This window comes from Arachis stenosperma, chromosome 4 (assembly GCF_014773155.1).
Source record: "Arachis stenosperma cultivar V10309 chromosome 4, arast.V10309.gnm1.PFL2, whole genome shotgun sequence".
NCBI classification, from domain to species: domain Eukaryota; kingdom Viridiplantae; phylum Streptophyta; class Magnoliopsida; order Fabales; family Fabaceae; genus Arachis; species Arachis stenosperma.
In genome coordinates, this window is record NC_080380.1 from 145,816,472 (window position 1) to 145,836,199 (window position 19,728).

Here is a 19,728-nt window from a genome sequence, read left to right on the forward strand (position 1 = left end):
TGTCTAGATGTGTGAGTTAAGCTGGTCCAAAATGGCGTTCAACAATAGCAAGTAACCTAATCTTCATCATTCAAATCATACAAGAGAACAAATACCATTAAATTAAGATGGTGTGAGAATATCAACGCCTATTGATTGATACAATGATATGTGAAATTTGAAAAGTTGACAATAACCATTCAGTGAACTCTGTTTCAAATTGCAGGGAACTAAACTTCAAGTAATGCAATAAAATAATGTCATTGTAAACAATCAAATCTTATTGAAAATCAAACTCAATGTTGCACTGTAACAGAAATAAGTGAAAAAATTGATTTGGACTTCCATAAATAACAGAAATTTAAAACTTGTTACAGGAAAAAATAAAATCAAATTGAAAAAGAAGATTTCAATGCTTTTTTTTTTTCCTTGGACAGAGCAAAAATGATCCTGTCCAAGAATTGTTCTTCATCTGCTATGAATCCACCACAAGAGATTAGTATATGAGTTACCATCATCAAACCCCTTCAACATCCTAATGTTGTTCAATGCATTTTCCTTATCATAAATCCCCTGCAATGCATAGGTAAAACCCTTCCAACCTTCTACATTTGTTTTACCCTTCAAAGAAGGTAAAGTCCATTCAACAAGCTCCTTAGCATAAACACCATCAGAGAACAAAGGTTCAGTGATTGGCAACAATGGCAGCACTTGTATGCTAAGCCTACAATATCTACAATCTGCTGAAGCCCACCATAGCTTAGTGTCCCTCTTATTAGACCACAGAATCCCAACAATTCTATTATCTTTTGAGAAATCTTGTTCATACAAATTGTCCTCCGATTTCACATGCCACCATGTTTGTGCAGCTTGGATCTCCAATGCTAAGAGGGTTGATCCGGTATCAAAAAGGCGCGAGTCCTCGAACGCTAGCCCCATCAATGCTGCTGCATAGTATGCATTCACAGCTTCACTAGTACTCTCTTGATTTCTTCCATCTTCGAATTCGGTCACTCCTGAAGCCCAAGAATGCAGAATGTAGAGATCAAACATCCTCAACCGAGGATAATTAGCATTGAATCTTGGCCCCAAGTTCAAGAAATCATTGACAAGTGAATAGGCTTGTGGCTTGTACTCTTGTCCCCAATCAGGATCAATCTTTGCAAGAACAGAAATTCCATAAATGAAGTATCCTATATGGTAATGGTGATCATTATAAACACCAAAACCAAAATCACCACCTGAATCATTAGACCCTTGTAGTGTAACAAGTCCACCCCATTTTCTCTCATAGAGAAAGCCATTCCCTTTGAGTGTTCCTTTCAACCATGGCTCAATGGTTTCCTTTAGGAACTTGGCAATTTTGGGAATCACAATGGGATAAGACACTTCTTCTGCTATTAGTGCCATTCTTGCAGCTCTACCAACCAGCTTCCCATAGAAATATGATGAAGTTGTGTTCAAATTTGAGGAATTCAGCTCCTTAACATCTTTCTTAAGTGCTGAAACAATCTCCTTGTATGAACCTTTTTCCACACCTTTGATTGAATGCCATGTTACAGGAACATTCTGAGCTTCCAAAACCCATGAGTCACCAACAACACCAACAAGATCTCCATCAATGCTTCTGTACTTGAAACCATTCAGAACAGTAACATTATTATTGTTCTGTTTGAGAAGCTTGAGATGAAGAGGGTGAGCCAGCATTAGAAGCTCCCCCGATCTCCTCGTCTGCCATTTATACACAACCCTGAAATGCTTCTTGATATCTGCATCACCAGACACAGGGTAACAAGAACTGAACCTGTCAAGTATTTCACCACAGTTTGAACCGTTGTTGTTAGATTCATCAGGCAATGCTGCAACTCTAATGATTCCATAGAACGGATTCGACAAAATCTTAGAGCCTTTGTTGTACAATGCTATTGGAGAAGATGTATAAAAGATCCACGTCTGATTGTTATTGAGCTTAAGAGTGTACTTGGTTTTGTCATCATTGGAAGGAAACAAGGAAACAATGGAGTGTGGTGTTGTAATAGAGAGACTAGTTGGTTTTGTAAGAGAAGCAGTTATAAAGGGACTTCCTTTAATAAGAAAGAACCTTAGATTGGAAGAGGGTATGTCTAAAGTGACACCAAGATCACTATAGGATGAGATTACATGATCTTTTTTTGTTGGGGTGGTTGTTTTTTGAGTAGAAGAAGAGATGGTGATGTCAGGGACAAAAACCTGGTACAACATGGCAGCAGAGAATAAGAGAAAAGGGTAAGAGACAGAAAGAGAAGAGTTAGAGGATTTGATGAGGTAAGGGTGGAAGTACTCATGTTGGTCACCGTTTTTGAGAACAAAGTTTTGGAAGAAAGAGTTGGTTGGGAGTGGAGATTGAAGGAGGTTTTGGGAGAAGAATGTTGATGGATCTGGTAGGACTGTGGACTGAACTTCTGGGAAGAGGAATGGTGGAGAAGAAGGCATTTTTAGTGGTGGTGGTGGGTGGCGGCGGAGGAAGAGAAGAGAGGGTGATTATTGGTGAGTGGTGGTGATGGTGACAATGACAAATAAAGTTGAGTGGTGAGGAGTTTTTTATATGAAAGAATTGAGGAATAAGATAAACAATTGATTGGGATTTAGGAGAGTAATTAAATGCTAGATATTGACTACTTGACAAGGATTAATTGTGAATTTGTGATGCATGGTAAAGGCCTAAATTAAGGGAAACACTATTTTATACATATATAAGTAGAAATAATTGATTTCAAAATTTTATACATATATAAGTATAAATTTAATTAAATGATTCTAAATTTTTTTTATTACGATTAGTATATTTGTATTAATAATGAATTTTAAAACTAAAGGTACTTTAAAATATTTGTATTATATAGTATTTTAGTATTAAAAGAAATTATAAAACCTTTTTTGCTTTAATTTAAAGGTGTATTCTAACGCTTTATTAAATTATTATGTATTTTAATTAGAATTTGATTTTAATATACTGTTTGTGTAAAAAAATTTTAAACACATCAAATTACATTCTATTATAAGAAAAATAACATTTTTTTATTAATGACGTAAATAAGTATTTAAAATATGAATTTATTATTATGCACATTATTTTTTAACAAAAATGAGTTTATAGATACTAAAATCAATACAATAGTGAAAATACAGAAATATTATTATATCTATCATGTTATATTTTAAAATATTTGGAGTAAAAAACTAGCTAAACTAAAATATGAAATACATATACGGCTTTTTATATAAAATATAAATAATTTAGTTATTTTGTATTTTAAGAACATATTTGAAGAGAATATTAATAGAAACATATGATTTTGTTGACGCATTCAATGTATTAAAAAATAAAAAATATATATTTTTAATAATTTTTTAATACATTATTTTCTTTTATGATATTCTTATACATGTTTTGTAAGAAGCACTTGTTGAAAATACCTCACTTTATTACTCAACAAGAAGGCTGAATTTGCAGCCAACTCCTTTGTCAGTTTCTTCACACACATGATATAGATGACCGTTAGACTAATCACTTTGTAAAAGACTATTAAAAGTACTATATATTATTTGAGACTAAAATAAATATTTTAACAAATTGAATTATTGAAGCGACGTTACTTAGCAAGTAACAAGCGACCGTTTGAAGAAGGAACATGTATTTGACTTTATGCTAATAGTGCCAAGTTATTCTTAGAGATGAATATACTCAATTAGGGGATTGGTGCGTGTATTCAATTATTCATAACAATTAGGTTAGATCTTAGATCTAATTAAATTTGATTTTACAAGTATATTTTCGATATACATTACCTGAGTAAGCAAAGTTTTATATGTATTGCTAAAATAAAGCACCGTACCTTACAATGATGTGTGTAGATCCAAAAGGGAATATAAGTCAATAAAGGTAATAATTATTGCGCGCCAACCATATATACACATTCAAAATATAATTAAAACGTGATAGCTTCAATTTGATATATTTTTCCAAAATTGAGCATAATAATTCAAGGTAAGCAATAATTAGACGGTGCGTAATAAGAGAAAGAATTTACATAGGATTTAGTGAGGCAAACAATTTGTAGAGCTGTTCAAGGAAATCTTTTATATTGGCGAAGTTAATAGGCATGATAGGGAAAAAAAAGCTAAAAGATTCTCTTTCCAAATAAACCCATTTGTGAATCCCATTTAATTTTGATAGGACAAAAAATATTGAACAAATGTACTGAGTACAATACTTATTTGGTGCTATTAAGTTGATAGAAAAAATTTTTTTTTAGTATATTTAACAAATTTTTAATAATAAAATAAAAATATTAAAAAATAAAAATTTATTTTTTTAATTATAATTTATAATTTTTTAAAAATATTTTTTAAAAAAATATTTTTTATATTATAAATAAATAAAAATTATTTTTATATTATTATATTTAAATATAATTGATAAATAAAAAAAAATTATATAAGATATCAGAATAAAAATTTATTTTTATTTTTTTAAATTAAATTTTTTTTAAAAAGCTCACCTAATCAAATCCATAGTTTAATTTTCCCATTAAAAGAATTATGTATGTGATGATGGATGATTATGGTGAGATGTTCGACTTGTATTCAGAACTATTTTTGTTCTCTCTAGAGGGCCACGTGGGTACATTCTTTTATAACAAAAATCCAAAAGGCCTGCTCTGTCAGAAATATTGAAATAATGGAGAATTTGATTTATTTCTGAATTGTATTTTTCAAGTTTCCAAGATAAGATTCATAGAATATAATATATGATCATATCACCTGTATTTATTTTTATTTTATTTTCTTGCTGTCTTGATCATAGATATGTTGATACAAGTTTCAATTATGTTGAATATTCTTATTAGAAAAGTATATCACAATAAAGAATAAAATAAATGTGTTATGATTCAAATATAGGTTTATGACTTAATTTGTATTAAGTTTATGTTTTATTTTTATCATTTTATAATTCAACCAATTAGGTACAATTATGACTTCGACAACTTTTTGTTGGAATTATAACTATATATAACTATTTTTTTTAACTTTGTCTATTTTAATTATTTTTAGGTGAAACTCAGATAATTGAGGACGATTAAATAATTTGACTGATTTAATTAAATTTTCATCTAACGGCTTTCAGCTATCAATTTCACGTGAAGTCGACTGCACGTGAGTTTTCATTTTATTTTTAATATTACATAAATTAAAAAATTGTGGATAAACAAACACGTTTGATTAATTATATTTGATAAATTCAACCGGCTTTATTTTATTCATCATTACTTGTAAAGTTGAATCATGAATGTGCTTAACATTTTCAACTTTTTATTAATCTTTGATAAGCGAATATATATAGCCATAATTGTTAGCAAAACCCAAATATCTTTTGATCCAGAAAGGGAAAATTTTCTTTAGCTTAGCTGCAAACATTCCAACACTACACGCATTGTGACTTTTTTAGTAGCCAAAAATAAATTAAGTGCTTTCAGCACCAAACGAAGAGAACCAATACAATGAATATATATAAAATATGAACCACATGGCCTTGATTAATATTCTTCCTTCACCAAAGTGGTGTCAATTAATGCAAAAGTCAATATTACAACATTATTGGTCCATATATTAAGAAACGAAAATATTTGATAATAAAAACTATTAATAAAAAATTATCAAAATTTATTATTTTTATTTTATTTATTATATTCTAGAATAAATAAATATTTAAAAAAGTAAATTTATACTATTTGAACTGATTATTTTTTTTCTCTATCATTACCAATTTGAAAAAACACGGAAAAAAAGGGGAAAAAAATATGAAAAGAGAAAATGTGCCATGTTTTAAAATGGTAATAAAAAAGAATAAATTTAATTAAGATTGTGAAATGGTTGGTTATAAATGGGAATATTAATCATTAGATTCCCAAAGACATAGATCATAGATGCCATATTTTCATTTTTAGATCTCTAAGACAGAACCAGAATTGTACAATTCGGCCGTTGCAAACCCTACTTTATTTTATAAACGGTCATGTCAAATATTCTCTCATATCATATGAATCAATCATCAAACTGGATTCATTTTCTCCCTACCTAGTACGGTAAGCTATATGATGTTTGTGCTTTCTTTGTAATGTATGGGTTTTAATTAATGGAATATAAATATTCACCATAGAAAGGACACAAAAGGTTGGGTTCAAGCTGTCATTTGTTAGATATGTCTCCTTGGAAATTAGTTTACATGTGATTGTTTTAGCTTAGTGGAAAGGCAGCATCATTATTCTAATTTCACTTAGTCTAATAATTAGTTTATTAATCTGTTTAAATATATAAGTCTTAGATATTTAAATTTTATTTTATTCATGTAACAAGCCAACAACCAATTTAATAATTTATCAGTAACAAACTCTTAAATGAAGCCAAGTCCATAGTAAATTAGTTATGGAGTCGATAAATTAAAAAATACCGTGTAAAACTAAAAAAATACAAATTCAAGTAGTAAATTAATTATTTTAATTAGCTAATATTGATTAATTTTTTATTTTAAATCTTAATTCTAAATCTAAATTCTCAGAAAATTAAAAAATCAAAATTAATGTTATAATAAAAAAAGGTAATATTAAGTTATTAATTAATTAAAAATTATTCCTTATAATTATTAAAAAAATATAATAATGGTTTACGGGTAATGATAATGCTCATGTGTGGATTTATGCTTTAATTTCAATAATGTCTCGTATGTGTCTACAACTCTACATACACTCCCTGTCCACCATAATAATCAAATGATTGATACTACTAAAATTGTAAACTGTAAATCAAGAGATGATTTTTTTTTAAAGAAAAATATTTTTTTGTTAGTATGATAAATTGATAATAGAATTGTAAATAAGAAAATAAGTAGTAGTTAGACAGTTAGACTAGATAAGTGTAAGATTCTGAGTCAAAATTCTTGTTTTTTTCTTTTCTTGTAAATAAGATGTAAACCTAGTGTTTTTATGTTTTACAAATATGTAGTGTCGTACACTCGTACAGAAATTACATCCAACAATTTTTATTTAATTTTTTTAAAAAATAGACAGAAATCTCACCTACCGATTTCTAATTTTAATTTTAAAAAAAATCTCACCTACTGATTTCTGATTTTATAATTTGTCAACTCAAAAAAAAAAAAAAAAAAAACTCAATAATTTGGAATTTCCAAAAAAAAAAAAGTTCCTCCGTATGTTAAAAAACATTGCCGATATATTCAAAGTTAGTAGTCAACCTATCAAGGATGTTGAATCTCCTTATAAGAACAAACAATATAAACACCTCAACTTTATATATTAGATAAAACGATAAATAGATTTTTGATGTTTTATTTTGAAAATAAATAAATTATTTACTAATTAAAAATATAAAAATATTTTTTATATTTTAAAATATAAAATATATAAATTCTTTTAAAATATTTATTTGTTTTTATATATTTCAAATAGAAGAATTTAAATATCTTATAATTTAAAAAGTGAGAAATTTTTATTATGCACTATGATAGCTTTTTTTTGGGCATTCTGCATTATGATAGCTTTACTCCCCAAAACATTTTTTGGTGTAGACCAATAGCTAGAAATTCTTGTCTAAGCTATGGTTGGTATGGGTCTTTGGCTCTTAGCTCATGGGCTTTCAAACTTGTAACAATTCTTTCAATATTTTCTTCTGTAATACATAAAAAAATATCAAATTATGGCCGAATAATATATATTATAAAAGATATTGCCTCGAAGCAAAAAATAAAGTCAAGTGCCATTTAATTGAATTTAAATAAAGAAAAAATCACCGTACTAAATAACTTTTTTTTTCACAATATCTTTTAGTTTAGCAACTAATAATTAATCTGTTACGAATTTAAGTTCCATTTAAAACGAGATTTAAAAAATTGGATCAGACTTATCAATTCAATTGAGAACCAATCATCTAACTGGTCCAATTAACTCCAAAATCATCATGCAAAAAACTAATAAAAAAACTAGTAGAATCGGTGATTAACAAAAAAAAAAGGACAGAAAGCAAATAGTAAAATCTCCCTCTCCCTTCACTCTCCCCAAATTCTAATCTTAATTTGTGTAACCTACTAACTCCCTACCATAAGCAAAACCATGCCTCTAATCTTCCACAGTTAACTCTCACGACTATCGGTGTCGACAATGACAACTAACAACGTTTGCTCTTCTCCTCGTGAAAACCTTGCCACTAGAAAATTTGTTCTTCTCTTCGCATCGCCAGAAGGTCGATTTAGAACTGTCTTTGTTGGTTTTGTCCACCATTATTCTCGTCGTTATTTTTATCCTCATTATCGAGTATCTATCTTCGAACCATCTCTCTCTATCTGTTTAATTCACTGTAAACGTGCGAAGTGCGATCGTGAACTCTTTGCTGTCATAGACTTTTCACCGTCTCTTTCTATTGCTGTGAATTCTTCAATTTTTAGTAATTCAGTTTTTTTTACTTTGTTAATTAATAATTATAATGATTTTGAATTATTATTGTTTTTTTTTTTTTGAATTTTGGATTTTGGTCACTGAATAGAATAGTTTTTAGTTAATATAATTGTCAAAAATAATGATAAGTTCAATTTTAAATTTTGAAGGCAAAGGTTTTATTTTGCTATATGTAATTGATATTATTGTTGGCAGTATCTTGTAGATGGAATAACCACAAAGTGGTCAATAGCCACAAGACAATGTTGTCTAAGAATTTCAAACGGGTTCCTCTCGAAGAAAATCTGATCTAATTTGGCAATATTTTACTATGAGTAGTATCTTTATTTAGTTGAAAACTTATTTGTTCAATGTTATTTCTTTTGGTGATAGAACATTTTGTGTTTATCATTTATGAGTAGTTTTGATTTTTTTTAGTTATAAATTTTGATGTTTCAATTTATTTATGAACTTTTAATAATAAATTATGGACAATTTATTTTGTAAAATTTTAAATTTTATTAGTTTAGAAATCATTGAATTTAAATGTTTGTAATTATATATTAATTTTTTTTACAATTTTATTGTATATTTAGTTAAACCAGTTCAACTACAGTTCAAATTCGATTGGACCATTGAACCAGTTACCCGACCAATTCAATGACTAATTTGGTTCTCGCAACCTTAATTTAAAAGTTTGTCGTTAGCCATTGAATTGTTGCATTCACAAGAAAGATTTTGAACTCTTGTAGCTTACTTAAATAGACTAATATGCTAACCACTAAACCAACTAAATAACTGATTTATAATTTCAATTAACATAAATAATATATCTACAACAACATAATATTTTTAACTTCCCATTAACAATGTTGTTATAATACTACTTTTCTTAAAAATTTAATATGATAGAAGAAGACATATAAATAGTTATATCTTTAACAAGTATATTACCGACATATATATAATTTTTTTTCAAAATTTTCACGGTATCTCTCAATCCAATCATCCAAAATATTAATCCGTCGCGAATTTGAACTTCATTTAAGAATCTATAGTCAGAAAATGGCTTCCTTTATACACAAGACGATATTCGAACCTTTAATATTTATTTAAACGTACAAGTGAGTTAATTGCTCGACTAATCTAAGTTGGTGGAAATAGATCCTTTCATTTTTTTTTTCCACTGGAAAGAATAAAATATAATCTCTCACTATTAATTTTATAAATAAAACTAAAATAAAATATTAAAAATATTAAAAAAATAAAAATTATATTTTACTTCCTCCATTTAAACAAAAAATGGAGAGGAATCCTTTCCCAAGTTGGTTACCTACAAAGATATCATCGTTACTCAGGCATCAGTGACCAGCTACTTGTCTTGGATGTTTACTGAAATAAATAATGGAAAGGCCTGTAAGACAATGTAACAGAGACAAATAAGAGGCCCAAATCACAAACATGAAGCCCAACTTCAGTTTTATTAATAATAGTCTATAATAGATCTCTTACGAAATTTATAAGTAACAAATATAAACTTATTGCTTTTTTGTCTCTTCACTCACCACCACATGGCAAATGCTTGAAGCAACAACACATAAAAAGTACGAAGAATGTGAAAAACCACGTATAGGAACCCATGTTAAAACTCACCGAAGATAACAAACACATACAGTGGGAAATAATAATTGATGTTGGTCCATTGGTTTGTATAATTTTTACTTTAATGATGATAAACAACACATGTCACATGCTCATCCATTCACACTTTCACCCATCTTTTTTTTTTTGGTGACTTCACCCATCTTCTTTTTCTAGTTTCGTATGATTTATACAACGAACCACACCTTTTTCCGTATCAAAATCTTCGCCCTACAAATAAATATACATAGAAGATTTAATCGGACTAAAATTAAGCAAACAAACTAAATAGCTCAAACAAATGAGGAGAAAAATTAACTTCGGCTCCCTACTATAGGTGGATTTTTTTATTTTTTATATTATTATTCATCATATCTACACTAATTTCCCTAAAAGAAAATCCCAGTATGTCCTTTTCAGGGTTGTAAGTATATCATCATAATATATCATTCATATAAAAGAGATTAACACATTTTATAAGGGATAATAATAAAAAGAATCCTGAAAAATTATGTGTTAATCGGTTTGATACTCAAAAATCAAATATTCTAAATTAATTTCTGAAAAATATAACGATAAATCAAATTAATCCTACTAAATAATGATATATCAGTGAATATTTATTATGTATCATTATGGAAAAATCAATTTAATTCACAATCATATCTTCTAAGTTTAAGACATTAAGAGAATAAATATTGTAAATGCCACTTATCTTTTCTATAAATTCATGTTAAGTACAATACAAAAAAATCATGTCTGAAATCACATCATAAAAGATAAAATTGAAATTATCATTTCCCCAAAATTAATACATGCTTAATCTTTCATAAACTATTTTAACAGTAAACCCCATTTCATAAACAAAAATGTTGAGTGTCATATTACCCAAATGGACTTGCACAAATAAAAAGAATATTGGATGTATTATTTACCCTAAAAAACTGCATATTAAAACTCAAACAAGGAACACCATCACTCTCACACTAGGTACACGAAAATATGGAACAAATTAAACACATGAAACAGTTCAAAACATCTATGAATTCAAAGGATGCAATGAACTTTGATTATCAGATGCAAGATTAGAAGAAGTAAGCGAGTTATAAGAGTTAACATAGAATCAAAGAGAGCAACAAAAGAAAAAGAAAAATGATCACTCATCAATTGGTTCTTCTTTCTCTTAGCCTCTCACCCAATGCAAATTACAAACACCCTCCTGGACTAACAACAATATGCTTCAATGGGTTTGACACATCACCTCCACCACCGTGCTTGACGAACTCGGCCGGCGTAAGGAAACTGCCGTGGCAGACGCACACTATCCTCACCTCCAAACCTTTCCCGTACCTGTAAAGAAACCCTTCTATTTTCTTCCCATTGGGGCCGTCGAATTTGGTCGACACACACGGCATGTCTTCCAACAAGCTCTTCACTATCTCCTTCGTCTTGTTTGCCGGCGGCGAATGCTTGTTGGAGGACTCGTCTCTTGTCGTAGTTGAAAATGTGTCCGAACCAACAGGGCTTCTTACATCTCCTGGTCTTGACCCTGAAATTTAGCAATCGATGAGTTTAAGAGTGAAGACTTCATGAATACTAAAATGAGAGAGAAAACACAATCCAAGAACAGAGATCGGGTCCCAATTTTAATTAATAGGTCATCAAGGAAATTATGTGGAGTATCTTGAATACAAATGCAACTACACACCCAATCTACAGATGATGCAGTTGAAAAGAGAATGCAATTTCTTCAGTAAGAGTTGATCAATATTTTGACTACTGTTCCCACACCCAATCTACAGATCATGAAGACTTCAATTTCTTCATTTAGAAATTAGAATACAGTTCTTAGACCACTATAATTTTTTGAAATTTTCAGTAGTAGCCAGAGAAGACTTAACGATTTTAAACACACTGATTGTTCTAATCATGGGAATGGATTCACAAAAGGAACTTAAAATCCCAATACATTTTTGCTTATATTCTAAGTTGTCTCAAACACTTGCCATAACAAGAATTTACTTTACCAAATCGATTCTCACCGATATAAATCTCCTCCCTTGCCCTTATATATAGTGTGACTTATATATAGAGTGATTCTCGCTCCATCATATTAAAGGATGCAATAATAAAACCCCCAAAGAAAATTCAGAGGGAAATTATGAAATAACTGAATATACTTAAAATGGCAAATTCAAGAAAATAAGGGGTATGCTAAAGTCATCAAACAAAGACACAGGTAATAATGTAAATAGTTCCTAGTTAAATGGAACAGCAATTTCTGCTTAAAACAATGATCCATTAATAAGGTAGGTGGTTGGGGTGTCACCAAAATCATCATACCAAGCAAATGTCAAATCGAAAAAGGAAATAAATTTTGATTAATTTTTGGCCAGAGATAATAGGCATAATATGACATGACAAGACAGAACACCATGGTCGGAGACTTGCAACTCATGTGACACAACTCACAAATAGACTCCAGAGAAATACAAATTGATCAAATTTGTGCAACAAATTCACATTGATTTCTGTAAAATGGACTCATCTTGGACACCCCAAAAACATGGCACAAAACGGGGAAAAGGGACTAAATATAAGAAAACAATTAAAGAAGTTGAGAAAGTGCATTAAAATTTGCACAATTCACAATATAAAAACTCAAGCACCAAAATTAGAAAAAGAAGAGAGATTAAGAAAAAAAAGAGGAAAATTGGTGATTTACCTTGACCCTGTGGACTCTCAGATTCTGAGATCCCTGATGATCCTGCTCCTTGAGGAGAACCAAATGGACCCCTTGAAGGAGGAGAAGGAGGTGGCAAACCACCACAACTACCACAACCACCACCACTTTTCTTGTCTCCATTCAAACCAAGTTCACCAACTCTAGTACTCAACGACGTCGTTCTCCCCAAACTACTAAATTCATTCAGAGCAGCCTCCACCAGATTGCTATTATTTCCATCAACAAAAGCAGCAATATCTTCAGAGAAAGAAGAAGAAGAACGGTTACTCTTTTCCCTCATGGCCTTGATGTTCCTCTGCTGCTTCTCAGAGCGCTTTCTTCTTGCTTCCAACCTCCTCAGCGTCTGCAACTCCTTCCTCTTCCTCCACTCCTCCTCTGTCTCCGTTGGAAGGGAACATGTTCTTATCAGATTCGATGTGCAAGGCATTGGCATGTTATTAGAGTAACCCCCAATATCTTGATTATTATTATTGCTGTTGTTATTATCTTCATCTCTGATGAGGGGCTTTGAGAATGAGAATTCGGGTATTGATGTTGTTCTCTTGATCTTCTTCGCTGTTGGGTCCACACCAAAACGACCGTTCATTGAAAGACCAAGACTCAGCTCAATCTCTTGTTCTGCATCTCCATCACCATGGCGATGTTGTTGTTGTTGTAGCTCACGATGGTGATGATGGTTCACGGACATGAACCTTTTTAGCAGATCTCTTGGGAAATCGCTCATGCGAGTTCTGCTGTTCTCTCTTTCCTCAACAACTTGTGCCATTGAAGAATTTGGGATTGAAACAACAAAAAAGAAGAAAAAAGGTTACCTTTTCCAGGGAAGTAAGAATAGCCAGATGGCTCAGAATTCACGAGGATTTGAAAATTGAAGTTTGTTTTTGATAGGTAACCGAAGATTGGTGATGAACCAGAAGAAAAACAAGGTCAAATCAAATGGTTTTTGTACCCATGCAGTGAGTGAAACTGAACAATTCTAACGTTGTTTTTTTCACATTCTGTCGCAGTTTCCCGGTAAGAACATCGGGAGAGAGAGAGAAAGAAAAGTGAAGAGTTTTTAATGAAGAGTGAAGAAGGGGGGAGAAAGAAGAAAGAAGAAAGCGAGAAAGGGGAGAGTGAAATACCGAGAAAGTCCTTAATGGGATAAGGTGGCGACACGTGGAGGAGAAAAGGGTGTTGGCAGTGTTACACGTGGCGAGAGGAGGGAGTAGAGAGGTGGCGCGTACGAGGGCGTCAGTTTTGTGTGTTGTCTTGTTGTTGGGTTTTTTGGGAGATGGGGATAGGGAAGCATGGTGTATAGCATACACGTGTCGCTCTGTGGTAAGTCAAGGAAAGTAACCTCCACGTGATGGAATGGCAACGTGACACATATATCTATTTGGGGGTACCCCTACCCCTATCCCGAGATACTAAGATGCCATTCTCTCCCAGATTACAATACCTACAAATAAATTACTTAGATCAAATATCTTCGGTGAAAATTTATATACCATTATCGTCTAATAATTATTAATTTTATATTTGAATAAAGCATAATTAAATTTTTTAAAATTTTTTTGAATTAATGTTCTGGACCCAATCTTTAGATTTTTTTCGGAACAGTTATCGAACTCGACAATCTTAAAATTGGACCATCTTCAAAACTCAAAAACAGATTAATAATTTCTAATATCCTAACTTAACATTTGAATTTAAATATTTTTTTTTATTTTAATCAGATAAAATAAGATGACAACTGTCCAAACTAGTCTTATAATTTCTAACCAATATTTAAATTTGAATACCACCTTTATAAGATGAGATAATTACGATTAACTAGATAAAAAAGAAGCTATAAATTCCTTCAAATACGTTATTCATTTTATACATCTTATACCTTTCAGACTCTGACTTAAAAATCAATAATAAATGAGAGATATATATGTTTTTACAATAATAAACAAGAGATATATATATTTTTTTGTCAATGAATCGTTAGTGTGAAACAAAATAAAATTGTTTATGTATTTTGTATTTATAATAGTGCGTATTTTATTATTGTTATATAATTTACATAATATAATTTTAAACAGTAAAATATTTATTATCTTTTATTTTTTATATAATATTTATTAACTACTCTTTATTTATCACGAATTCTATTAAAATAAATAAAATTTTATTTCAAAAATATTATTTGTATAATAATTTTTTATATATAAATATGTTACAATAAATAATGGTATATATAAATATTACCATTAAATTTTACGTAATAATTTAATTAAAAAAATATTACGTATCTATTGTTTATTATTATAGAAGGTTAAATTAATATTTTTTTTAAAAATTAATTAATTCAAGATCAAAATTTTTAAAACCTTATTGTTATTTAACCGTATGTAAATTTTAATGAGTAAACACAAAGAAAAATATTTTACATCTTAATTGTGCGTTAGTTACATTTTATCCAAAAAAAATGACAAATTGATTTCAGCTCATAAACACACACAAATTTATTTTTAAAATTATTATAAATCTTTTATAGTTACACTACTAGACAATTAAAAATATAGAAATTTAGTAATTTAGTAATATGTAATATATATATATATATATATATATATATAATAATTAATTTAGTATGTCTTTTGTATAAGTAATATTTTTTTATTTTTAAATACTGAAATAAAATGCAAAACTTTTTATTAATGGATGAAAAGATTTAAATCGCTCAAAAAACTAATGGTTCAGTGGCTGGTTGGCTATTTTTTTATATATTAATCTATTATTGGTTAATTATTTAAGTGTCAGATAATTTGATGTTTAACAAATTTATGGAAGTGTCTGTGATACAAACAATTCACTAAAAACGTATTGTAAAAAAAATATTTTTTATTCGTAAAAGTATAATTTACAAAAAGCGTATTGTCAATAGGTAAAAAATGTATTATAAAAAAAATATTTTATTTGTAAAAATACAATTCACGAAGTGCATATTATCAGTCCGCAAAAACATAATTGTTAATTTTTATATTTTTATTAAAGATTTTGTTAAATAAATAATAATTTTTATGATAAATATAAACAATAAATTATAATATTAATCCAATAAAATAAAAATAGTGCCTGGTAAGTGATAAGCGCGAAAATAGATCGCTCGAGAGTCCAGATATACTTTCAACCAACACCATCCTATTATGTAAACTGAAAATAAATAAAAGATAGAAAAAAGAAAGACAGTGAATGATAAGAAGTTTCTTTTTTATGTGTGTCACATAAATGAAATTCTTTAAAAAAAAAAAAGTATGTAAAAATAACATATTACTTTACCACTGGGTGCGTCAACTGTGTAAGAGAATCGATGCTAATATTGTCCAACTGTCATTGATTTCAATTTATTTTACTCCATTAAATCAATCAATTGTCTGCCTTGGTCAAATACTAGGAATAGCACCAAATAAATTGGCAAACTCATCAACTTGTACACCAAATTGCAATGGATGCTTTTCAAGTAGTGCTAATTTCCTAACATATTTTTTAAATAATCGGACTGCAGAATTTAATTAGATTGAAAAACAAAAAAAAAAACACAAAATAACTGTTTAGACTCTTTTAGAGAAAATTTTAAGGATTAGTAATTTTGATTTGTATTAATTAGTATTTTTAGTCAGCAATTTAATACTTTTAGTTTAATAATTTAATATTATATTTTTAAATATTATTAATTAATTGTTAAAAAAAATTATATTGTCCTATAGTATTGTTTTCTTATTATTTTGATAAAAATTGTTTAGAGAATTTGAATGATACTTGCATAGTTGCTTATTAATCTTGTTAATATTTCTGTACATGCTTATTTTTATATTCTATGTTTACTTCAAAATTATAAAAACGACAGTAACACTTTATTATATAAATTTAGTAAACTTATATTTTAAGAGTATAATAATAAATTTTTTATTAAAGATATAAAAGTTTCAAAAAAATTACTTAAATAGTTTTTTATAATACTCTTAGAATATATATCTTATATTATTAGCAACACTCTAGTATATATTAATATATAATTAAGTGCATATACGATTACAAGTTGAGCTTTAAAAAACATACACTACTTTTTATGTGACTTAATTTTCTATTTGAAAGAGATGTAAACTAGAGCGGTAGAGCCTCCAAGTTATTGCTCTGTTGAAATCAGCAGACAATGACATTTTATTTAGGAAAAATATAGGTAAATAATAAAAATATTAAATAATGTGAATAATAGATATATTATATATTTATTTTATTAGGTATACGAATAGTTATTTTAATATTAAAATTTTAATAGTTAATTTAGAAGTATAATATATTTTTATTTGATTAATAATTATTCATGTTATTTAAAATTGTCATTGTTTATTTAACATTTTTTTATTTAAATGTATGTATTTATTTAGTAGAAATTCATGCATTCTTTCTTTCGTTCATTCATTCATTCATTCTTTTTTTCTGCCTTCTTTTCGTCCATTTGGCTCAAGTTTGATTGATCCTTCATTTGACACCCGTATAGCACCTTGATGGGATCAAAACAATATATTATATTGACACTTGTTATATATTATTCAATCATTTTTCATTATTATACCACAACCTAGGAGTATGATGACATTCTGTCCAAGGTTCTATTCTCTATTCAATAGTCTTGGAACGTTATATTTAAGTAGTGATTCCTTATAGAATTTACGGTGTAAGAATCTAAGAGTGCCATGTAAACTTATTATTTCAAGATAGTAATTACTAATTAGGAGACTTAGGCATATTATATGTACTTAGAAATGTGTGTTTACTTATGGGAAGTAATTGCGTATGATCCAGGTGTTTAACAGTTACAGTATTTAGTAGTACTCCTAAGATTTTAGCTAGGACTAGATAGATGACTCATCAATATAAGTGATCATGTTAACCCGTGGTCTTAAGTAGTCTTAATTAATTAACCTTACTCTTTAATTAGCCGGAATAACCTCTTTAAAAAGCTGATAATCACCGGCAACCGTAAGGCTGTATTTGATCATCATAACATGATGATAAGATAAAATATTAAAGATAAAATTAAAAAAATATATATAAAAATTAATTTTTTATATTTTATTTAACAATAAATTAAATATAAAAAATAAATTATAAAAATTTAATTTATTATTATTTGTTTCATTCGAAAATTTTAAAAAGAAAAATTATAATATAATAAATATAATTATAAAAAATTAAATTAATAAAAAATATAAAAAGATTTATATCTCTTATTAATATTTTTGTAATTTTTTATAAAAAAAATATAAAATATATTAATTCAAAATTTTTAAACACAATATTTATATTTATATCTTATTTATTATATATAATTTTGTATTTTTATATTTTTGTTTCAATATCTTGTAGTCTTGTACCCACAAACAATACAACCTAGCTAACTCTATTCTTGGGAGTACTGCAGTAATTCCAAACATAAATGGTATCGGCAGCAATGCATGCATGCATGTGTAAGTTAATTATACAATAATGCTTCATTAAGTCTTAATCACAATAATTGGTTCAGGATTATTGGAGGAATCAAATTGCTTCACTTAATTAGTGTTATTGCCACTTTTAACGTTGGTGGATGATGCGGATATCATTATCCTTTGTAATCCTCTATACAACGTGATTTTTACAATATTTGTAATTAGACCTTAATCAATAAATAACCTATTATAAAAGAAAAAGTATAGGTAGACAATAAAAATACTAAATAATATGAATAATAGATATATCAGATGTTTAATTCACTAGGTATGCGGATAATTATTCTAATATTAAGATTTAAATGGATAATTTGGAGATGTAGTGTGTTTTTACTTTATTGAATCAATTTTAAAATTCATTATTCACATTGTTCAAAAAAATTATTGTATACTTAACATAATTAATTCTAAAATATTTTATCAAGGATTTAACTTTTTAAACTTTTTCTTCATCTGAAAGCTTGATTTTTTTTTTAGTATATTTATCTCTATTATCTAAATTTCTCAAATTCATCCGATAACAGTGAATCATAGATAGGTCAAATTCTCTTGATTGCCATTTTATGCAAAGACTTATAATCTTATTCGGATAAGCTTATTAATCTTCTAGTCAAAATCATCGAATAAAATATAATTAGTATTTTTCTTTTCTAGCTCTCATTTTTTCCTTTAATGAGAAAACATGACCTAGCTAGTAATTACTTACTTGGTACTGCATAGTAATTAGCTAAACTCTAAAATATGTATGAGATGCTAATCATTTATTATTTATTCATCAAATTTCACTTAATTATTTGCAACATGTACAATGATGAACAGGAATATGGAAATAAGTAATGATGTCAATTGTGAACCGTGCAACATAGAGAATGCAAGTGGGGAAGAAAAAATGAGACGTAAAAAGTAGGCCAGCAAAGCAAGTGATGGCACGGTAGTACTAGTTGTAGTAGTACCACCCCCACACAACACATACAACTATAATGCCACAAGATTATTTATTTAATTATTTCCCTTTCTTTTATACTAAAACTAGCAATAAAAAAATAAAAACAAAAATTAAATAAAACCTATTAAGCAAATATTAATTTAATTAAAAGAAAAAACTATTTATATTCATTTAGAGTTAAAAATGGTTTCTAAAATTGCACTTAAAACTTAGAGTAGTTCATAAAATTAATAATTACTTATACTCATCTCTTAAGTTACACTTTGTGATCCAAAATCGTCTTTTAAGCATTTTCTGTCAATAAATACCATTAGAAAACTGAGATAGACTCGTCTCTGATATGCTGGCCAAATACCGACTAACTGACGTAGATTAATAAATTTTTTTGTGATAATTTGGTCTTTG

The 19,728-nt window shown here is 28.4% G+C and overlaps 2 protein-coding genes across 2 annotated transcripts; both read right to left on the minus strand.

The window, feature by feature from the left end:
- Positions 1 to 259: 259 nt before the first annotated feature.
- On the minus strand, positions 260 to 2,565 carry LOC130976571 (glucan endo-1,3-beta-D-glucosidase ARB_01444-like). The gene has a single exon (XM_057901460.1). The coding sequence runs from the start codon at positions 2,449 to 2,451 to the stop codon at positions 448 to 450; it is 2,004 nt and encodes a 667-aa protein (XP_057757443.1). The 5' UTR covers positions 2,452 to 2,565; the 3' UTR covers positions 260 to 447.
- Positions 2,566 to 10,879: 8,314 nt separating this feature from the next.
- On the minus strand, positions 10,880 to 13,933 carry LOC130976143 (ninja-family protein AFP3-like). Its single transcript, XM_057900910.1, has 2 exons — positions 12,832 to 13,933; positions 10,880 to 11,655 (listed from the first exon to the last, which is right to left on the minus strand). Exons 1-2 carry the CDS (start codon positions 13,616 to 13,618, stop codon positions 11,312 to 11,314), a joined length of 1,131 nt encoding a protein of 376 aa, XP_057756893.1. The 5' UTR covers positions 13,619 to 13,933; the 3' UTR covers positions 10,880 to 11,311.
- Positions 13,934 to 19,728: the final 5,795 nt, after the last annotated feature.